We start from the raw sequence: 23,908 nt of genomic DNA on the forward strand, positions 1-23,908 counted from the left end.
CCCGAATACTTAAACGAGCGGTCACAGTGCAGGCTTTAAGCACCGTGAGGCTCGGGTAGGCCCGACCGAGCCCGACCAGTTGACACCCCTACCTCAGACCTCCTTGCTCTCTCCTTTTATGGTAAAGTAGAGAAAAATAGAATGTGGGCTGTGGGAACCCAAAACATAGTATATATAATACTGTCCTGACATTAAACCCTAAACCACAATTGGTTGGGCCAGCATATCCCTAAACTGGAGAGTGAACCAAACTGGTCTTTGCAACTTGATTCTCACCAACTAATCAACGTGAATAATTAATTAAGCCCAAAATTATTACAATACATACCTTTTTCCAGAGCTAGAATTCTGAGAACAAGATTCAAATATGATCGTATCAAGTTTCAAGAATTTCTTAAAACCAAGAAACTAAGCAAGAATTGCTTAAAAGCATGAACTTGATCCTCCCCCCAAAAAAAAAAAAAGAAGGGGGGGGGGGGGTGGGACAAGGGAAGCAATCAATTGAACAGATGCTAAAGGATATTTTATATCAAAACTCAGGAATGATAAGAAAGATCTTATCCATGATTAAAGATACCTAAAATAGCAGAACAAAACACCAATTAAACTGTCAACCAGACACCAAGACTGAAGAACTTCTTCCTTTGTCCTGTAGTTCTCCCCATTCATTTATTCCTTTAAGAATGGAAAATTGATTATGGAGATAGTTATATTCTCCACATGGGTCCTTTCAGGCTCCAACTTGAATTAGAATGACTAGTAAAGAATTTTGTCCTGGCTAGAGGACAGCTATGGAAGAAGAATTATCGGCTTTAGAGATAAATCAAACTTGGGAACTTGTTCTCTACCCCAGGGCATGACTGTAAGTAGGTGTATGTTGTAAAAGTTAACCCTAATGGTTCTCTTACTCGTTTGAAAGATAAACTTGTGACGAAGGGTTATGCATAGGTGTATGGTGTTGATTATTTAGATACTTTTTCTCCTGTTGCCAAACTTGCTTCCGTCCGTATTTTGATCTCCCTTGCTGCATCCAATCATTGGCCTCTATTTCAACTGGATGTCATAAAATGAATTTTCGCATGGTACTTTACAAGAAGAGGTATATATGGAGAAACCTCCAGGGTTTGTTGCTCAGGGGTAGTCTAGTATGTTTTGTAGCTTGAAAAAGTCCTTGTATGGGCTGAAACAATCTCCTCATGTGTGGTTTAGTCTTTTTATGTTGTTCTTGAGTTTGGTCTGTCTAGATGTGGTGGTGATCATTCTTTCTTCTACAGACAATCAAGTGCAAGGAGGATTTTTCTGATAGTATATGTTAATGACATTATTATTATTGGTGATAAGTTAGTAAGTATTGTAGATTTAAAATCATATTTTCAATAGAAATTTTAGACTAAGGATTTGGGGAAGTTGAAGTATTTTTTGGGAATTGAAGTGGCTCAATCTCAGAAGGGAGCTTCTCTTTCACGATGAAAGTATGTTTTGGATTTACTTACTGATGAGCACATTTATGTGTGAAATCTTAGGGCATAAAGCATACATTTTACCACATTGGACAGAGTTACTCGGTGCTTTCTTGTGCTTTTCAGGTTTTAGGTGAATTCTTGTGAAAATGGAGGAGATGATGCTAAGGAAATGTTTTTAAGCTGTTTAAAGGTGTTAATGGCTTGGATACGTAGCCCATCGAGTCAGCTTCGTAACGGTTCAAACGGCACTTGATTCCGAGTTGAAACGAAGAAGTTACGGCCATTTTCGTAACGAAGCGCGAAAATGATCTGTAGGGGTTTATTTGCAATTATTGACAGTCGGCCGGAGACAAAGTGAAGCGAAAGTTCGGATTCTAGGGGCCTTAACACAATAACCAGAAGTTATATTTCCTGTACCCGAAAGATTCCATTTGGAGGGCTCTGGACAGTCCAACTTCAACTTGAGATATCTTGGGCTCCCGAACTCCAAATTGGACGAAATTTGGGTCTATTTTGAGTGATTTTTCGTAAGAAACACAATGGTGAGGCCTATATAAGGACCCCATGCTCCACGTTTTCTGAAGGATAGAATGGGTATTTTATTTATTCTTGAAGGAATCCTAGTCATTACCCTTACTCTCTCTCTCCTCCAACTTCTCAAGGGCACTTCTGGAATTCTACTTGGGATAGATTTATTTTGAAAGATATTCTCTCACCTATGGAAAGTTGAAAAATCAAAGATGCTTTGATTTTATTGCTTGGAGAAGATATCTACAAAGAAAAGAAGACTTGTTAGAATTGGAAGTTTACTTTTCTGTAAATGAAGCTACATGTAAACAATCTTTCTTCTTCTTCTTTCTATTTTTTTCTTTTTTCTTAGGATTCAAGGCATTGTAAAAGAGGAAGGAGAAGAGAATATTCTCTTTTCTTAGGGAATATTTCTCCTACACTTCCCTCTTCTCTCTTCTCCTCTCTTTCTCTTATAAATACCCCTTACCCTCTGGGTTGTAAGGAGTTAGTAGTTTTTTAGTTCAATTTTAATTCAGTTTTTTAGTGTAATTTTTATTTCATTCACTTAGTGAAATTTTCTCTTCTTTTCCTATTTTTGGCTTAAATTCTTAGTTTTGATTTCAAGTTCTTAGTTTTGATTTCATAAGTCTAGTTTAATGGTTGTAATAGTTTTAGTTTAAAGCTTCCTAGTCTAAGTTCCAATGTTGATGACAAGACATGGAGATTTAGAAGAAGAAGCCATGGTGAGTTTATTCAAGTATTCAAGCACATCAAGGTATCTCATTCTCTAATCCCTTAATCTCATTCTCCCTTTCCTCTATCTCTCTCTATCTTCTTCTTCTTCTCCCTCTATTTCTTTTATTTTTTTTATATGGTTGTGGTATGTGGATGCACTTTTATTCCCGTATTTCTTTTTATGTGATTATGAAGTGTGGCTGCGTTTTTGTTATTCCTTTCAATTCACTTTAGTTTGATAGGTTAGATGCTCATGTGTTAGGACGTCAATTTAATCCCTTAATTTTGTTAGATGCTTATGAGTTAGGATGCATTAATTTTCATTAGTTTAATTTAACACTTTAACTTGATCCACTTTGCATTACTTTTAAGTTAATTAAATAGAGTGGCGTATATCTCCTTGTGTTCGACCCGTAGCTACGATTGACCCGTACGCTTGCGGTATTATTTTAACTCAAACACTTACTGAGACAGACATGCTTGGGTCCAAGCCTATTGACTCTCCTATGGATCACAAGGTGAAGCTCATCGCTGAAGGGGGGGATGTACTTGATGATCTGAGAGGTATAGAAGACTAATGGGTAAGTTGAACTATTTAACAGTTGCCCGACCAGATATTGCTTTTCCTGTTAGTGTGGTGAGCCAGTTTCTCTCTTCTCTTCAGACTCCTCATTGGGTTGTTGTTATTTGTATTTTACGATATCTCAAGAAGGCTAAAGGTAGAGGGATAGTGTATCGAGATCATGGTCATAACCGAGTTGAAGGGTTTTCAGATGCTGACTAGGCAGGATCTCCAATTGACAAGAGGTCAACTACAAGATATTGTACATTTGTTGGGGAAAATCTTGTTTCTTAAAAAAGCAAGAAATAAAGTGTCGTAATCCATTCCAGTGTTGAGTCAGAATATAGAGCTATGACACACTTGACATGTGAGTTGATGTGGATACAACAGTTGTTATCTAAGTTGGGTTTTGAAACTCTGGTTCTCATACAGCTGTGATGTGATAATCAGGCAACAATTCATATTGCTTCCAATCCTATGTTTCATGAGAGGATGAAGCATATTGAGATTGACTGCCATTTTGTTCGTGAGAAGATGCAAAATGAATTGATTCTTCCAAATCATGTCAGAACCGAAGAACAGCTTACAGATGTGCTTACGAAGCCTTTGGATAATGGGCGGATTGATTATATTTGTAACAAGCTGGGCATTATTATACATATGCTCCAGCTTGAGGGGGAGTGTTAGAAGTATCGTGTGGTGGCCCATTCTCGGGTCTCGGGATTAGCGCCTGACACTAATACCGAGAGCCCTTGTGGGTCTCAATATTTGTTCTTTTCTCTTTTTGCATTTTTTCATCTTTGCCCCTAGTCTTATATATTTGTGTCTCCTTCATTCATTAATGAATTACAACTTACGGCTGCAAGTTCTTCTTCTCTTCTCTGTTTTTCATAGATTACGGTTAGCATATAATTCATCAAAATCGAAATTAGGCCAATTAATTTCAAAACAAATCAATCGATTCCATCAATTCCTAGTCGAATTTTAAACCATGGGTCCTAATAATGAGAGATTTTATGGAGATTGGAGATTGGAGATTGAAAAAGGAGGTCGTTTCTATTAAGAGGGTTGGAGTAATCCGGAGAGCATACCCCTTATCGGGGAGGAGAGGGATAGACCAAAGTAGAACGAAATTTTGCTGTTACACTTGTAGCAGGAAGGCTGGCATCCAAGAAAATGGGATCTTAAAGGGTATTTTGGAAAATATTAAAATCTAGGAGGGTATTTATGAACCCAAAGGGAAAGTTAATTATTCCATTTCCTTGGCTACCAGTCTTGTAGCAGGAACATTCCTGCTACAGGTGTAGCAGCAAAATTTTTTCCACCAAAGTAGCATTGGCGGTGAACAGCTGCTTGTCAATTGGTCGGTGGCTTACCGGTTGAATGCATATGCCCCCACGACATCAAGGGATCGATTATCCTATTTAACCTTTGTGCCTTAGAGCACTCCTTCCTTGGGATGTAAACGGATCGGATTTGACTCGGATAGTGTTATATCCGCATCCGCATCCAATTAGCTTTTGGACGGATTCGGATAGTGTTAAACAGATACGGACACGGATATGGATTGGATATTTTATCCATTTACATGTAAATATAGTTTTTCGGATAGCTATAGCCTATCTGTATCCGCATCCGTTTAGCTTTCGGATGGATTCGGATAGTGCTAAACAGAAACGGATTTCGACTATTACTCCTTCCCCTTGTAGTTGTTAAAGTCTCACTCTACAGTTAGATAGGATAGATACAAATAAAAGAAAAAATTAAAAAAGTAATGCTGGTGTAGAGAGTAGACCATGCCCACACTAGTTCCATGCTTCATAAACCCTCCTAATGCAATCTCTCTCTCTCTCTCTCTCTCTCTCTCTCTCTCTCTCTCTCTCTCCCTCTCATGTTGTAAAACCCAAATGTGAGTCAACTTTAGGGCAAGAAATCACTGTCTGATCACACAGGTTTCGCATAATGTGGGGCCAATTAGAGCATGTGCATGGGCATCAATATGGATGAAATTTTTTTTATTTTACAGAAATGGGACAATAATTTTACGCACTTCTATGTTTGGACGCAAGGGCCACATGCAACCAAAACGATGTTCTTTTTCACATTTTATTTTTAATTCAGACAACAAATAAATGAAAGACATGGACAATGCTTGATAAAAGGGCAAGCACACCAAATTCCTATCCCACCCTAATTGCTCTAATTGTAAGTCCTCCAAAGAGAATTGTCCATATAAAAAGACCGCCGGGGAGGGGTGGAGGGGGGGGGGGGGGAAGAGAATGGGGGAATCTAGGTGTCATCACTATTGGTGACATCTAGATTTTGTCACCAATTGACACATGGCAACCATGGATAACTTCGGTGGATCCATGTCAAAGAGGACCATACACTCATCTCCAACCAGAAACAACTGCTGGGCGAACTTGTCTATTTGGTTGGTTTAAAAATTCATCAATTTATTTACCAAAATAAAATAAAAGTTCATCAATTTTAAAATTTTTGGAATTTTGTCTCTTGAAATTCAGTTTTGTAACTTTTTTTTTTAGATGGGGTGGGCAAAGAATAACATTTATCTGTTTGTTTGGAGTAGAAAGTTCACCAGTGAGATCAGTTTATGAACCTCTATAACATGGACCCACGTCAACCACACATGCTTCCTAAATGTGTGAGTTTACTTTCGCCACGTGTGTCTTGTGACATCCAAAAAATTCCAAACGCAAAGAAGGAAATGACAATAAGTGGGGCCAAGCCAATGATAAAATGAAGGGAGGACTGGCAAGTACGCTGTACACCCAATGCAAATTGGAGAATTTAACACCTGGAAACCCAAATGCTCTTTCCAATTAATCTTCTGGTCTACTACCGCATCGCTCCATAAGGACGTAAGTAGGGGAGAAATGGTGAAAATATCTTTACAACCTCACTAATAGTAATTCGAATGTATAAAACATGTCTGAGAGATCAATATCTTGCAACCCTTGTTGATGCTCTATGAACAACAGCATCTTCAACTATAGTGAAGATGAGAAAGCTACGAGCTTGTCCTGCCCAGTATATCCCCAGGACAAGAATCAAAAAGATCAAATTACCATTAGCTATGAATTTATTAAAGATGGCAAGTGTAAATTTGCTAAATATTTGCACAGGCCATGAAGTTGTTCTGGCAATTGGAAACCCTGCTAGTGTGATAAATTGTTTAAGGTGCCAACAGTGCAGAAGACATTTAACACTTCTTTCAGTAGTAACCAAGTATTCAAAGAACATGAGATTTACAAAAATTCAATTGTGGATTGGGGAATTCACAGTTTACAACACAAGGATAAATTGCCTATCAATACCAGTATCATTTTGAGGAAAAGAAAAGGACTTGTAATCAGTCCAATCATATTAACTCAATTGGCAACCACAATGTTATCATTTCAAACATATTCAAGGCATCCTGATCTCTTCAAAACCAAAGAGCTCTACAAATACTCAACTTTTATTTGGAAGAAAAATACTAAAGACAAAAGACAAAAGACAGACAAACAAAAGCTATGTTCACACAATTCTGTTGTTCTACATGGTGTTGTATATTCTGATCCTCACTTCCCTGTGAAGGGTAATAATTTTAGAAAACTGCCACCTCAGACAATGGCTTAAAATAAAAAATGCATGGGCCAACTCGCAGTGAGACACATCAACCGTTTCCCCAAAGCTCAAGTCCTACTTCATGAGGAATGTAATACTCCAATTCCCACCATACTCCTGGTGACAGAACAATAATCACATACCTTAGTGCTGCCCATATATGTCATAACAGAAGCAATATACCCAATCTCTGACAACCTAATGAGTAGGCACTGTGGGTTTCTTGTCACATTTAAGTCATGAGTAACCTGGAAAGATGCCAATGAATCCTATAGGATCCCTGTTGCAATGCTGGAAGTTGCATTTATCTTTAGGGAATGCTCTGGTATATAAGTCAGACCTGTTATGCCAACACATTTTCTAATTAGATACTCTTTTCATCAGTACTCACTACAACAAAAATAGATACAAATGTTTTGAAGAGCTCCTTCCATTTCTCTACAACATACTAGAATTAGACATCATCAGCATCAGTATGAGACAACAGAAAATACCAGCTTTCACCCAGTAAGTCAATATCAATCATAGTTCACCTCATAGTTAGAGAACTCGGTTTCGATACTGGTTTTGCCCAGCCAAAAAACCGAGTTGGACTGAGATCTCAGCGAGTTGGTGCATTTTTTTTTTTTTAAAACTCGGTTGATTGTTTCCGGGGGTTTTTGACCTAGTTTGGTCATGAAAGTTGTTATACAACCTACTTTGGACCATTTAAACAAAATGGTACTATCAAATTTTGAAAAATCTAAGTCCAAATAGGAATTTGACTTAGTGGGAAAGCAAGACAGACTTAATTATGCCAGAAACCAGGACAGGCACATATTGATGCCTAATATCAATTAAATAAATATTTTTTAATTTGTTATTTCATTTACTTAAGATATTATTCATAAATAAGCAAATATCACCTATTTAAATCCAATAAAAATAATTAAAAAATCAAATTTCAAAAGGATAAAAAATCAACCCCTAGGTCAAGAACAGAAACTGGATTTTTGGCGATGGGTGCAATTTTCAACTTTCAAATGCTCAGGTTTTTCTCAAATCTAAAAATTCCATAAATCTTAATATGGAAAAACATTGCTAAACAGATTCACTTTTGGATAACAGATCCTGGTTTGGTTCCTAGTTTGACAATTCAAACCTAGGACTGCATTACTATTTAATGCAAAGTTGACCTCGAACCAGGGAGAAACCAGTGAGATCGATTGCAGCCAGGATCAACACGATAAAGATCTATTAATGGTGTGCAATAGCAGCAAACCTTGAAGATGATTGGGAATTGAATTTGGTCTTCAAAGGGTATCTTCACAATAGTTTATTGCAGTCACAGAAACAGCACAGTAGTGTATATCGAACAGGGAAGGGAGGAGAAGAGAAGATAGAAGAAGCGGGGGTAGGGGGATGGGCTTTCTCAGCCCTGGGTCTCTCACCCACAGCTATCCTAGCTGTTGAACGGGAATGTTCTCCCATAACCGATGACAAGCATGGCCTCAAAATTCTATTATTCAATTCTAATCCTTCCTTACAATAGGGGGCCTATTAATAGCTTAGGCAAGCTTACAAATTATAAGGTAGAAAATAGAAACTTCCTAAAATAGAAACTAACTGAAAATAGAAAGTAGGAAATAGAAACTACTAAACCTAGCACCTAGTGACAATGAAAACTTATTGAAAATAGAAACCAACTAGAATTAGAAACTACTAAGGTTTTATATTTCAACCTTCTAAAACCAAAGGAAGGACACTAAAATAGAAACTATATAAATTAGAAAGTCTTCTAGAAGTATTCAAAGTTGTATTCAATCTCCACCAGCTTGTCTATATCTGCCCCCAAATCATTGTTCACGTGAACAGTTACTCGGGTACTGTTCATTTGAACAGTATCTTTCCTTTTTTTTTCTGTCTTGGTCCCTTCTCTTCTTCATGCTTCTCTCTGGGCTGGGGCTGCCTTAGGTGAAGCTCCATCGAACCAACAAGAACTTGCCACATCATCAGACCAGGTTGCCTCTCACAGCAGTTGAATCCCACAACCTTGCTGGGCTGGTTTTGGGGCTTGTTCTTGCAGGTACATATGGACTTGTGATCTACATCACTATTGCTGCTGGTAATTAAGGGTCTAACCGGCTGTACTACAGTAACTATCAATCCTACTAGTGGGTTGGGTATTTACTTGTTGCATAGTGAACCTGGCCCCACCAGCCTATGGCCTAACCCACGAATTAATGAGTACTATCATAGAAGTATTCTTCAAGATTTGACCGTGTGTTCTCGCAGTGCTCTTAGGTCGACTTTCAAGTTCCTTGTTGGACTCCCAAGGGTTTCTTCACAGGTGGTAATGTAGTTCTAGATAGGGTAAAGCCCTACTAGAAACCAATTAACAATCAAGTTCTGATCGAGTCTGCTGTTTGGGGCAGCTTTGGGGCTGTTTAGGGCAAATTTAGGGTTTAGGCTAGGGTTAGGGGTGAATGTAATATATGGTAATGATCAGCAGGTCTAGGGGATTATTTTATTATAAAAATATTGGGATTTGGATGACTTTAAAATTCCTGCAGAATTAGGGTTAGGGTCTGGGTGTTAGGTTTCAGGTTCTAGGGTGAAACTTAGGGTTTTGGATGGGGGTTTGAAGTTGGGTTTTAGATGATCAGATTGGGTTCAAACTAGGATCGAGTATAGGGGCTGCGATAGGGATGATATGCCTGAAATCTGAGAGGAATTGGGTAAGGGGATAGGGCTGGACAGAACTTAGATTGAACTAGGGTTTATGAAATTAAAACAGAAATTAAAGGGGGATCGAATGGGGAAGGAGAAGGAATGGAAAACAGAATTTAAATTCAAAATTACCACAGGATTCCACCGGCAGCAGCTTGATCAATGAAGGATGAAACCACCTTCACAAAGAGAGAACCTCCCAGCCGTCACGGCGTAAAGAGCCACAGGAAGTCCACCCGTCTTTCTTCCTTGATAGATCCACAAGGCAACACTCCAAAGAGCAGGAGCAGCAGCAGAAGCAATCGACAGCCAGTAAGAATCTTTAATTTTTCTAAAATTCAATTGTGGGGAGCCCTCCACGATTTTGTTTATTTATAATAAGGCCATAGGCCAATTCCTACTACAAATTAAATACCTCTCCTTCACAAAATCGTGGAAGGGAGAGGTTTAAGTCTAATTAATTACTTAAAATAGTATAATGACCTAACTACCCCTACTAACTTAAAATAAAAGAATCTAACTTAAAACTACTGATTTAAAAGAAGATTCCTTACTAGCCAATAGGATTTAAGAACCTATTAGCCAAAAGGAGCACTTCACTTAACTCAAACCAACTGAACCAATTGGATGCAACCAATTTAAACCGGTTCGATTTAAAAAGCAGAAAATAAACTAAGTATGGAAAATGCAAGCAAAATAAACCTAACCTTACTTAAGCCCTAAGTTCAAGACTTCTTCTTCTTCTTCCTACTTGGAGCTGCATCAGGTGGATTCCTGTTTTTCCTGCCTCATTCTTCTCTCTGTTTATTTATTTTTAACTTCAGGTTAGTTCTCTACTCATTTCTGACACCAGTGGTAATGCAGGACCGGTTGACTGATGCAGAATTCCAGCATAAAGAAGAGGAAGAAAAGCTCCTGTGGTTTGGTCAGGTTCAACCTTAAACCAGTGTTTTGGTTTGAACCAGCCCTTTTGGTTCATTTCCTATTACAGGATATGGCTTGCAGTTGCTAGTTGCTACGCTCCAGAAAATTCCTAAATTTTAGGAACTCAATCTACACGTGAGGTCCATTGGGTTATTTTATTTCTTCTAAGATAAAGCGGTAGCGTCAGATAAGTAAACTCCCAAGCAGCTGGTTATGATTGGGATTAGTTTCCTGGTTAGCGGAGTTTGTTTCTTTATTTATTATTAAGTTTCTTAATTAGATTAGATTACTTCCATAGCCTGCAGATGGGAGATTTTACAGTCCTTTCCTGTTTTAGCTTTTTTTATTTAGTGTTTAAGTCTGTCCAGGTTACTCCAATAGCTCAGGGGTGCGTAGGTTTGGCTCTGATGGCGCAGGTTTAGGTTTGAGTTCACGTGTTTTGCGATGGAGGCTCCCACCAGGGATGCCCTGCCCCCTGATCCCCAACATCGCCATGGGGTTTCTGGTGGTGGGGCACCCTCCTTTGCCGCTGTCGTGTCTCGCCCGTTGTCGCTCCCTGCGGTAGAGGTTGAGATTAAGAAGGCATCGTCTCATTATGGGTGTCCTGCAGTCTTCTTCTCCAAAGACGAGTTGGTTCGATCGGAGGGGCCCTTTGCGACTTCTCTCATCGCGAAGTGCAGCTACGGCAAGCCGTCGCTGTTTGTCATCAAGGATTGCATTCGCAAAGTGCTGCACTTACAGGGGGATGTGGTGGTGTCGACGTTGGATCCTCGGCATGTCTTGTTGCGGTTCTCTTCTCCGGCAGATTTCGTCAAGGTGTGGATGAAAGAACAGATGCACATCCAAGGTTTTCTTTTCCGTTTTATGAAATGGACTGCACACTTTGTTTCTGGTTGGGAGTCCCCCTTCGCGCCTGTTTGGATTTCTCTGCCGGGGCTGCCGGTGAATTTGTATCAAGGGAATTTCTTGTTGTCAATTGCAGGGGCTGTGGGCAGGGTTTTGAAGGTGGATGGCGCGACTGCTAATTGCACTCGCACGGTGGCAGCGCGAGTTTGTGTTGAGGTTGATCTGCGTGCGCAGTTGCCGGCGAAGGTTTGGGTGGGTTGTGGCGACAGTGGTTTCCATCAGACTCTGGTTTTTGAGAAGCTGCCCCTCTATTGCAGCCATTGTTCGAAGATTGGCCATTCAAATGATTTGTGCAGGAAATTGCAGCAGCGGAGGCCAGATGCTGCAGCGGCTTCGGCTCCGGTAGGGACTGCAGCAGCGGGTGTTGTCAAGGAGGGGAGAACTGGTGACGGGGTTTTCATTCCTCATGGAGAAGGCACGTCTGCAGGTGCTGGTGCTGGCGGTGAGGGTGTTGGAAATCAAGCACAGCGGCAGAGAAGGACCTTGCGTAGGGAGAGGCGTCACTGGAGGCCTTTGGCAGCAGACTCTGTGGAGGCCCAAGCGATTGAGATACCCGATAGTGGAGGGGTGGAGGCACCAGTTGAGGAGCAGGTGAGCCTTATTGGTGGGGTGGCAGGCAGCGTCGTCCCTAGAGTAGTTGCAGTGTCTTCTGAGCCTTGTGCTCCGGCGGCAGGGCTGCAGGCGATGGCAGCTGTGGAGAGTCCAGCGGTGGGGCCTTCAGTTGCTCCGATTTGTAGTGAGCTCGTGGTACCTAGCCAAGTTTGGGGGCTGCCAAGAGCAGTGCCAGTGGTGCGTGACAGGCCTTCTTTTTTCTCGAATGGTGTTGCCCCGGCAGGTTAAAAAGATGACTCGCAAGTGGCAGGTGCTGCTCCTATAGTGGCAGATCGTGTGGTATTGATGGAGAGTCTCAGGGCGTTCAATGCCACGCTTACAGGGAGGGTCAACAGGTTGGTGGAGCGACTGGCTGAGTCGCGGTTGGAGGCTGACCCTAGCCCCACGAGAGTGCCAGAGCCTCAGGCAGGGGCTGGTCAGAGGGGACGTGGTCGTAGGAGGCGCTTGCAGCCGAGGGCACCTAGCCTTGGGGCAGCCTTAGTCTATAAATGCAAGAAAATTAAGAAGGCTGCAGCGGGAAGGAGGAACAGAGATGGGTCGCAAAGAAGGGTCACGAGATCGATGAGATCGGCAGTTGCAGCTTTACAATCTGACCAATGAATTGCATCTTTTGGAATGCAAGAGGTGTTGGTAATAAGCCTACGTGTAGGCGGTTGAAAGCTCTTGTTAGCTCTAATAAAGTGGACTTGGTGGCAGTGGCTAAACCAAAGGCACAAGTTTCAAAGGCGCAAGTGGTTAGGAGGAGGATCGGGTTGGACTCACTGTTGTGTTCGAACAGGATTTGGGTCTTTTGGAGGGCTTCGGTGCTGGCTCGTGTGGTGGATGAAGGCGACCAGTTTGTGACTTTGGAGTGTATGGGGGGTAGTGCAGGCTCCTTTCTCATTTCTTTTGTGCATGGCTTTTGTGAGAGGATGGACCGAAGGGGCTTGTGGGAGAGGCTACAGGAGTTCTCCCAGACTGTATCCACTCCTTGGGCGGTGAAGGGTGATTTTAATGCTATTGTGGCACCAGTTGAGAAGGTGGGCCGGAGGCCAGCTTGCTCTCTCTCGCTGGAGGACTTTGGAGGTTTTGTTAATAGGGCGGCACTTATAGATGCAGGATATGTTGGGAACATGTACACCTGGTCTAACAACCAGGATGGTGCTGGTAGGGTGATGGGTCGGCTGGACAGATTTTTGGTGAATGCAGAATGGGCTAATGTGTTTACCAGGTGCTCAGTGACACATTTTAGCAGGACTTGCTCTGACCATGCGCCTCTTGGCCTCTCCTTTGGGGTGGAAGGGCACCGTCCTTCATCAGGGTTCAAGTTTCAACAGATGTGGCTCCGACACCCTGAGTTTCTTTCTTTGTGAAAGAGCAGTGGGATAAGCCGGTGTTAGGGTCTGGCTTGAATGTACTCTTCTTGAAGCTTAAAGGGCTTCGCTTTGCCCTCCGTAGCTGGAACAGGGAGGTGTTTGGCAACATACATCAGCGTGTTAGGGATGCAGAGGATGCGGTGTATAGGGCGGAAACTGAGTTTGACTCACGTGATGAGGAGGCGACCAGGGCAGCTCTGGGGAGGGCTAGGGATAATCTCCAGGAGGAGGTGTTGTTGCAGGAGGAGATATTCTGGAGACAAAGGTCCAGGGTTCACTGGCTTAAGGAGGGGGACCGCAATACAAAGTTTTTCCACTCGATGGCCAATGTCAGGAGGAGAATTGCTTGTGTGGAGCGCATCAGAGGGGCAAATGGCGAGTGGATCTCGGAGGTGGAGGGGGTGCAAGAAGAGGCCGTGCGACATTTTTCGGAAATTTTTACTACACAAGGTTGTGTGATGGATGAGGGGTTGCTATCGGTGATCCCTGAGGTGGTGTCTGAGGCTGATAATGCAGCCCTGCTGGTGGTCCCATCCTTTGAGGAGGTTAGGGGTGCTGTCTTTGCCTTGTCGGCGGACAGTGCGCCTGGGCCTGATGGGTTCTCGGGCCATTTCTTCACAGCTTGCTAGGAGGTGGTAGGGGCAGATGTGTAGGCTGCGGTGAAAGAGTTTTTTGCAGGTGGGCCTCTCCCTAGGAGCTACACTGCTGCCAAGTTGGTCCTGATCCCTAAGAAGGACAATCCGGAGGTGATGGCTGATTTGAGACCTATTAGCCTATGCAACTTATCCTACAAGGTTATTGCGAAGATCAAGACCTCTAGGCTAGCGGGTCTTCTACCTACCCTGGTGGCGGAGGAGCAGGGTGCTTTGGTGCAGGGGAGATGCATTCATGATAACATTTCTCTACTGCAAGAGGTTACGCACGAGTTGAACAGGAAGGCGAGGGGGGGAAATGTGATCCTTAAGTTAGACATGGCCAAGGCCTATGATCGGCTTGAATGGGGGTTTCTATGGAGTGTGCTCTTGAAGTTTGGGTTCTGTAGGGATTGGGTCAATCTGGTCAGGCGGACGGTCGAGAATTGCTGGTTCTCGGTAGTACTTGGGGGCAGGCAATCAGGGTTCTTCAAATCTACCAAGGGGGTGCGACAAGTGGACCCCCTGTCGCCTACGCTCTTCATTTTGGCAGAGGAGGTGCTTAGCAGGGGAATCAAGGAGTTATTTATGGAAGGTCATGCCTCCTACTTCAGGTTGCCGAGAGGGTACCCGGGGATCTCTCACAGTCTTTTTGCTGATGACACCATCATCTTCTCCAGGGGTCTCAAGGGCTCTCTTAAGCAGATCATGGGGTTTCTCTCTAGGTATGAAGGTTTCTCTGGACAGCTGGTCAACAAACAGAAGAGTTGTTTTGTGGTTGGGCACAAGGCTACGCCTGCCCATGCTAGGATGGTGGGGGCAGTTACAGGCTTTTCTCAGAAGGCACTCCCTATCACTTATTTAGGAGCCCCGCTTCACTGTGGTAGGCTCAAGGTTTGCTTCTTTGATGTTCTTATTGATAAAATCAATAGTAAGGTGGCAGGTTGGAAGGGTAAGCTCCTCTCAGCGGGGGGCCGGGTTACCCTGCTAAAGCATGTTCTCTCTTCCGTCCCTATCCATGTCCTGGCCACGCTGGACCCTCCTAAAGCTGTGTTGCGAAGGTTGTATGGCATCTTTGCTAATTTTCTCTGGGGAACCTCGGAATGGGGGAAACGAAGGCACTGGGTCAGCTGGCAGAAAGTGTGTAGGCCGCAGGAGGAAGGGGGCCTCGGTGTTAGGTTGTTGGACGAGGTTGGGCTCTCTTTGAGGCTTAAGGGTCTCTAGCGTGTTCTGACGGAGCATTCTGTATGGAGCAGTTTTTTCAAGGCCAAGTTCTTCAAGGGCCTCTATGTGGTGCTGGTTGACCCTCATGGGGTGACTTCTAGGTCTTGGAGGAATGCGCTGGCATTTAGGGGAATGATGTTGGAGAGATCTCGGTGGCTGGTTGGCTCTGAGAATGTCTCTTTTTGGCTGGATAACTGGTCTGGGGCAGGTCCTTTGATTGATGCAGTGGACAATGCCCTTCTGGTGGATGTTGACCTGCGGGTGAAAGATGCTGTTGAGGGGGATGGCTCTTGGAGACAAGACATTTTGGATCACATTGATGATGAGGCCATCCGGTAGGCCATTGTCCAAGGTAATGTTCACATCTCTGACAGGCCAGATGTTCTAGTGTGGGCACCGGCTAGTAATGGTCGCTTTTCGACCAAATCGGTCTGGAATGAGATCAGGACGGTGGGGCCAGTTGCTGCCTATGCAAAGTGGATATGGAACCCCTCACTCCCAACCAAGGTGGCTTTCTTCTCTTGGCAGCTGTTGAACGGCAAGATACCTATGCAAGTTACCTTAATGTAAGTTGGGATTCCTTTGGCCTCTCGTTGTTACTGTTGTGGCTCCCCCCAAAGGGAAACTACTGATCACTGCTTAATAGGTGGTGTTACAACGGCTAAGGTGTGGAGGTTCTTCTCTCGCCTATTTGACTTGGTGCCTCACCCAGGGCAGGGTGTTAGGGGTCGGCTAGTGCTATGGCATGGGTTGGCGAGCTACAGGTGCATCAGTGATTACATTGTGGGGCTCTTGCCAGCTTTGATTGTGTGGGAGCTATGGAAAGAAAGAAACAACAGGAGGCATGGGGAGACTAGGCGTACTGCTGCCACTATCATTGATCGTGTTAGAAGGTGGGTGAAAGAGCTCCCAATCCCCTCACAAGTGGGCAAACGCGGATCTGCAAGGGATGGGCTGATTCAGCAGTGGTTCGAGTTAGTGGTTCCGCCGACCAAGGCCTCTCGGCCTATCCCTGTTTTTTGGTGCCCCCCTTCTGTTGCTGTCAAGCTAAATGTTGATGGAGCCTGTCAGGGCAATCCAGGGGTCGGGGGAGGAGGGGGAGTCATCCGGAATAATGAGGGAGAAGTGCTGGCAGCTTTTTCTAACAGCTATGGGATGTGTACTATTGCTATTGCAGAGCTGAGGGCTCTGAGGGATGGCCTCCGCTTATGCCATGATCGGGGATACGTAGATGTGCTTGTTCACTCGGACTCAGAGACCACTGTTACACAAATAAAACATAAGAAGTGTAACCTGTGGCAGGGGTGGTACTAGTTTGATGAGATCCTCCAGCTGATGTCAGCGACTAGGGGCGACGTGACATTGTTTTCGTGGAGAGTAATCGGGCAGCGATCGCGCAAGCAAGCGGCTTCGCAATGCTCCATTACCTTTCAGCCGATAATTTGCCGCTAGGCGGCTTGATGTATAGTGAGGGAGGATAGAGAAGGCTGCCGGTCCTTAGAGCTTAGGACATGGCATGATAGTTGTTCGCGCCATGGCGCCGCCAGGCTCCTGGCGTTGGGAGAGGGGCATATCGAGCTACGCCATGGTGGATGTCAATATATCGATATGGCTTCCGGCGACGCCATGGCGACGCCATGGCGTCGCCGGACGCCATACACGATATGTTGGCATATCGTCGATATTTGTACATATAAAAGTTAGATTAAAATTTTTTTTTAAACCATTTAATAGCTTAGATGCTTTGCTCCAAATCACATACACTAAAGAAAGACTATTGCTATCAAGCTTTAAATAGGTTAGCCTATCATTTGATTTTTACTATTGCTTTCAATTATTTGATAGGTTAATCTATATTTTCAATTTTTCATACTTTCATATACACTAATGGATATTAGTTACACTTTCATGAATTAAACCATAGTGGCATAGTATATTAGTAGTAGTGTAGTACACTTTCATGTTGATTTTTGATGTTATAGGACATATATTATAGCATACTAAATGACATTAAAAATACGAAAATAAAAAATTAAACATGGTCGACATGCTCGCCATGAACGCCATGGGCGACATGTCGATATATCGACGTGACACCCTTCCACCGACTTGGATCGCCGTGACGCCGTGACAACTATGATGGCATGTTCTGTAACTTGTAAGTTATAGCTTGGTTGGGTAAGGCGGGACGTCCCCCCCTGTATTCGTTATTCTTTGTTGGCTTAACAAAATCTAGGGGCTGACCCAGGTCCCAGAGAAGTTCGGGTTAAAAAAAAAAAAAAAAAGGTTACTCCAATAGCAATCACACATGAGGTTTCCTAACCTGTCTCTTTTTGTCTATATTTCCTTTTAAAGTCTGAGTCTGTACAGACACTAATAAATATATTGTAAGTTTCACAGCCCATATGATTGATCAATGAAATGAAAGAATTGGTATTTTTTTAAGGTGAGGTTGTAGTCTCCCTCATAGTATTAAATATCGTTTCAGAAGGCCATTTCAGCTAGACCGAAATTTCCGAGATGCCGAAATTTTGCCGAAATATTGTATTTTTCTATGAGTTTTGCTTGGCCATTTCGGGGTGTAAAATGCCGAAATACCGAAACGAAATGACTGAAATTTCAATGAAACGGTGCATTTTTTAGACCAAAATTTCCGAAACACGATGACCGAAATTTCTAAAATATTGCATTTTTTTTCATTTCGACATAGCATCTCGTCTCGACCTAGCCGAAATTTCGGCGAGATTTTGAACTATAGTGATGCGAATCCAAGCCTCCATGAACTGAAGAAGCCCCCCTGATCATAGAGTTTTAGTAGGAGCCTTAGCCTAGTTTATACTTACTTTATTTCAGTTCTATACTTAGTTTTATTTTTATGTCTTTAATTGAACCGGTTCAAATTGGCTGCATCCAATGCTTCAATTTAAGTTGGTCTAATTTAAGTGAAGTGTTCCTATTGGCTATTAGGATCTTATATCCTATTGGTTGATGAGGAATCTTCTTAGTTTAAGAGTTTTAAGTGTTTTAAGTTAATAGGGGTAGTTAAGACTTTTAACTTTGAGTTATTTCATTAAGTCACACTCTTTCCACGTTTTTGGAAGAGAGAGGATTTTAAATTGTATTAGGATTGTGGCCTTTAGGCCCTTATTAATAGAAATCGTGGGAGAGGCTCCCCCACCAATTAAAGTTTAAAAAAAAAATTGTTTCTATGCTGCTGGCTATTGCTGCTGTTGTTTCTCTCTTCTGAGATTGTCTTGTGAGTCATATCAAGGTTGAAGGGCTGGTGGATCTCCAGTGACTCCTTGCATCTTGTAGATCGGAAGGTTCATCTTCAAAGTTGTCTTCAAGGTTGCTGCCATTGAAGATCTCCTTAAACCAGTAAGTTATTTACTGTTTCAGCACTCCCCTCTTCTTCTTAATCCTCCAACCCAAGCCCCACCTGCCCTATTCGATCCACATTGTCTCCTCCATTAAAAACCCATTGATCCCCATAAACCCTAATTGTTCTAAATTCTGTCCAGCCTTGTTCCTCCATCCAATCTCAACCAAACTTCAACTGCAGCCCCTTCCCATCTCCTCCTCAACTCGACCTAACTTGCAGCCCCACCCAACCACTCAAACCCTAATTTGCCTTGTCTCTATAGAACCCAAAAAAACCCCCTAAATTCTATATAGCCCAATTCAGCCATCAGAATTGCATCATATTACAACCAAACCTTCCCCCTAGCCCCCCTAGCACTCGACCTTAGCCCCTTGCCCTAATTCCAAGTTTAAACCCTAGTTTTAACCTAAATTCTAAAACCCAAAACCCAAAACCCTAACCCTAATTTCTGAAATTTTAAAATTTTGTTTAAACCTTGTTCAAACCCACCCTATTAACTTCTCCTAGACCTGCCCATTAAAACCATATAAGATTCAACCCTATTCTCATAAACCTAACCCTAGATTTGACCTAAAATACCCCAATCTGTCCCAATCAGCCAGCGCCGTTGTGAGGGTTTGATCTACCTGGCTCCTAGTAGGTCTTCTACCTATCTAGGACTACATTATATGGTCTCCCTTCTCTCTCCTCCCTCCCCCATACAATTCTCTCTCCGTTCTAATTTCCCTCCACGATTCTGAAATTCTGTTATTCTCTTCCTCATTCTCTCTCTTTCCCACCACCAGCAGATCATCCGATTGATCTGCATCAAGTGCCACCCCTTTTTCACCATTTGTTTCGGCTAGCTTCATATCGATATATTAGATTCCTTGTTGATCTGATCAGTCTCAGATTAAACATACGTATTCTATATTAGCTCTTCCCTCAAATTCAGTTGATAAAATCAACACTGGTCTTCAAATTCTGAGTATTCTAGTTGCAGTACTGGAGTCCTAGTTACAAAAGGACTCTTCAGTTGAGCCCTGGTTCTTTGCTTGATCCTTCTCAAATTTTTCCAGCAAGTAAGGCTTCCTTCAAGTATCACTCAACCAGAAAATTAGATCATTCTGACCAGACTACTGTTATATAAGTATCTTCTCCTCTATTATGAATTTTCGAGTTGCCTGGTCATTCTTCAGTCATTGGACATCCTGCTTAGCAAATCCTTTTGATTACTATTGTTAGTATTTTGTTTGTTTTGGGTTTGCTATCAATTTGACTATGACGGAAGACTGAGACAAATGCCGGTAGATTATTCGAAGAAAAGGAGGGAGATCAGGCTAATTAGGTACCCTTCTCCACCTTTTTCTCTTCGTGTTGCAGTGTTGTTGGCAATAGCAGCATTGACTGCTGTGCTGCGGCATCTCCTGCAGCAGTAGCGGCCGCTGCTGCGGCTGCCTTCTTTTTCTTCATCTCCGCCCACTACCACTGCTGCTGCTGCAGAGGCTACACCAGTGATGGCTGCCGCCACTGCTTCCTCTTATTCTTTTTCCCCTCCCTCCCCCTACCCCCTTCTTCCCCTACCTTTTCCCATTTCCATTTTTTTCTTTCATTTCCCATCTGGGTCCCTCAAAAGCACAGAAACTGGTTGTCTTAAGAGATCTAAGGTCACCTCGCTTCCTAGAGAACACCTTGACAACTATGTCATGAAGGCCAGCTCACTTTCATTGAGCAGGATCATTAGTCATTACCTTTAGATTGAGGATAAGACTAGGAAACCAGGGTGCCTGATTCTTTAGCTAAGGCAAGGGTGATGTAAGAAAATCGGATATGTGCTTATTTTTGTGAAAATAAGCCTTGGGTTGGGTTACATATGTGTTCAGGTCTTTGGTCCAAGGTTTTTTCTTTTTCTTTCTTTTTTTTTTTTTTTTGGGATGAATAAAAATTCATTACCAAAGGAAAGAGAAGGGGGGGGGAGCAAACAAAATATAAGGCCTGCCTTTACTAAAGGGAGGCATGGGCCTGGAAGGGAAAACCCCAAGGAGCCACAGCAGTAGAAAAAGGAAAAACCTAATCACAATCTAACAAACAGACTAATCTTCAAGAAGCCCACTATGTCATGACAAGCTGTCTCGGCAAAGGACATGTTTGCGGATATCCATACTTAAGAGGCAAAAGCTTCTCTTTCGTGAGCAAGGAATAGTCCCCTAGGAGCCGCTTTTGGGGTTTTTATTTTAATTGGCCACTTAATGGGCCTCTAATATGGGAAGGAGCTGGGATTACGAGATTAGTCAAGTAAGATTAGTTTAGTCCAAATTTGTGGGGTTATTTGAGTCAGTCTTATGTTAAAAGTAAGCTAAATAACTAAGTCCTGTCCTATAATCATTAGGAATTTGAATCCAGATTTCATTTTAAGTCTGTTCTGTTTTTTGGTGTCCTAACTTGAGTAGAAATGTCAAATACTAGTCTATTTTGGCTTTTCAAAGCAGTAGTTTGAATTCCAAATCAGTTTAGGATTGTTAGAGAGTCAGTTTATGAAATCTATATATATTAGTGGCCTATAGCCTTACCCATGAATTTATGAATAATAATTTTTTTATATTTTTTTCAAATGAGTTGCTGTGAGAGATTCATTATGTTGCTGGGTGGATTCTCAGTGGGTTGTTTGGTGGATTCCAAGGGACTGATACAGTTGGAACTGTCCTCTTCCATTTTCAGGAGTTTTCTCTACTTCCATAATCTGCAGCACACCTGTTTCTACCAATTTTCAGAAACTCCCTCACTTCTGCTTGGTTATACTACTTTCTGGTTATACTCTCTCGTAATTTTTTCTGCAATTCTGAATATTATTGTTGAAACCTAAGCTACTATAACCCTGCCCTGTTTTCCTAGTGCTACTAGGAATTCCTTGCACGTCACTGTTCAGGTCTCAGATTCCTGAGATATTTTGCGGGCAGGTCTTACTGAGATCTACACTTGACTAGAAAATCAGGTCAATCTGACCTTCCTATTTCAAGTTATAAAATTTGTCAAATTATTATTTTTAATCTGTTCTGGTGATCCTGAATTTCTGCAAATCTAGTTCAAGTTGTGGACTGATTATTGCATCAAAAGGTGGACAGAATATTTCTGTGTTTGAGTTTTTTTCCAATGCATTTTTCAATGCAGTGTATGAGCCTGGTTTGGATTCCAGGCTTCTGCTGTTGTTGTATACCATCTTCTGTACTCCTATAGTCTTATGTATCATTATGTCTTGGAACTGGATCAGGTTTTAAGTATCCGCCGATACTGACCAATACGTATCGTAACTTTAAGGTACCAATACGATACGGTACAGATATGATTCCTAAAAAAAATTGGTATTAGTACATGTAAGAAACCTCATCCTTTATATATAATCAATTGAATACACGTGTCTTGTCATACTTTGTTCTCATTTTCATATATGATACATATTATTTATTTATAATGTATTATGCTTCAAAACTGTATTTTGCATACATCCTAAGCATTTTCATACGTCTCCTAACTATGTCCATACATATCTTTAGCGTATCTTGCGCCTTTCGGATACGATACGTCTCTTAAAATCACCCTTTCCGATACGATACCCGATACCAATACTTTAAACCGATCATCACCACCTCCTTTTATCGATGAAACTGCTGTTAATTATCCACCACCCCCCCCCCCCCCCCCCCACCCAAAAAAAAAAAGTAAAAGCAATGTTACCTTGGAGGTGAATCTTTGATGCCCTTTTGCCTAGAAAATTGAAACTTCCAAGCCACTCCTCCATACCCCTCCCCAGCCACCCCCAAATAAATGAATAGGAAAATTTCTCTTGAATAATTTCTGAAACCAGATTCCCAGCAGAGATTGCAGCAAAGCCCAATCTATAACAAGCTACTATTAAAAATTCTCCAAGAGGTACTAACAGAATTTTTTATTGCCAACTATAAACACGTACTTCCAATCACTCAAAGAGATCATTAAAATAGACCCTGATCCCATGACAAACAGAAAAGGCCCATATGGCTTACATCTGTTTGCTAACATTTCTCTGGAGAAAATTAGCTTTAGTTTACTATAAATAGTTAAATGTCTTACATAAGGAGCGTGTATTTTCAAACTAGCCCAGACTGGTTAAAGACATAAATATATCAAATCAAAAATATGGGAAGACGTAGATACCTTTCTCTTTAACATCAATCTGCAGAGTATCAAGTGTAACTAGCCCATCTGTCAACGGGAGCAACTCAAGCTTGACAGTTGCAGTGGACTGAGAGGGGACACATCTGATGGGGACAAAAAGGAATTAGGATTCTCAAATGTCTTCCTCAAAACAGTGGTATCTAAGAACAACATGAAGAAAAAGAACAAAATAACGAGGGAAAAATTACCCTAGAGGAACCCTTCTCTGCAACCATAAATGCGTACAACCCAACCCTGTACTCGGAATGACATCAGATATGCTCTGCTCGTCAAAAGAAACAGATCTTGCACCACTACCAGCACTCTCTTTTTTATTCTCTGACACAACAGGAGTTGAGCTCAGCCTCTGCACAACACTAGCATGTCTATCACCCCCTAATCTTCCTCCCTCGGAAAAACCAACAAAAGGACTCATTGGACTTGATGGCGCAGAATTCAAGGAAACCACTGTAGGGGGTGAACAAAATGATGCTGGGGCAAGAACTGTCAATGTTAGATCCTCTGAAGTTAAATTTGAAGCCTGAAGAGTTAACACCTGAAATTTTGCAAGTATTGCACTTGTTAGATAATGGTCATGCTTACCTTAAGCTATAGGACGAACAAAGTAATGATATAGTAACCTGAAACGGAAGCTGATCAACCCCTCTATTAGGTCCACATCTTTTTTCTGACATTTCAGAAGCAACAGAGATAATGAGATCCCTTGTTAAACGAGGTCGCCAACTGGTGGGCTTCTTGAAAAATAGCTTTGATTCTATGTGAAGAGAAAAAACACAATATAAGAACCAAAGAAATGAAAATCCATTCTTGTAAACACGTCAGCAACTAAGCACCAAAAATACCAGTGTAGTTGCACCGACAAGACACCAAAACTGCATACTGATCAGCACTTGAATAAAGCCTTCTTTCTTCAACAACCGTGGAGGGCAGATGCATATTTGACACTGCACTTCCAGCCTGCATAGGTGATGGCTGGAAAAAATTTTCACCGCGTACTTTTTTATTCTTCCACATAGGTACTGGTTTGAGAATAAATGAGTGTTCTTCTCCTCTCCTGCAATGGTAAAACTTAG

The 23,908-nt window shown here is 42.2% G+C and overlaps 1 protein-coding gene across 2 annotated transcripts in view; it reads right to left on the reverse strand.

Moving 5' to 3' along the window:
• Window positions 1-6,657: 6,657 nt before the first annotated feature.
• The window catches only part of LOC122656516, a 44,580-nt gene continuing 27,329 nt past the window's right edge, over window positions 6,658-23,908 (reverse strand). For both annotated transcript variants that reach the window (XM_043851074.1, XM_043851075.1), the window contains 5 exons: window positions 23,678-23,889; window positions 23,456-23,589; window positions 23,024-23,370; window positions 22,815-22,918; window positions 6,658-7,240 (listed from right to left, as the gene is read on the reverse strand). In XM_043851074.1, coding sequence (XP_043707009.1) covers window positions 7,170-7,240; window positions 22,815-22,918; window positions 23,024-23,370; window positions 23,456-23,589; window positions 23,678-23,889 — 868 coding nt within the window. In that variant the 3' untranslated portion in view covers window positions 6,658-7,169. The remainder of the gene's footprint in view (window positions 7,241-22,814; window positions 22,919-23,023; window positions 23,371-23,455; window positions 23,590-23,677; window positions 23,890-23,908) is intronic.

The sequence above is a fragment of the Telopea speciosissima genome, chromosome 3, assembly GCF_018873765.1.
Source record: "Telopea speciosissima isolate NSW1024214 ecotype Mountain lineage chromosome 3, Tspe_v1, whole genome shotgun sequence".
NCBI classification, from domain to species: domain Eukaryota; kingdom Viridiplantae; phylum Streptophyta; class Magnoliopsida; order Proteales; family Proteaceae; genus Telopea; species Telopea speciosissima.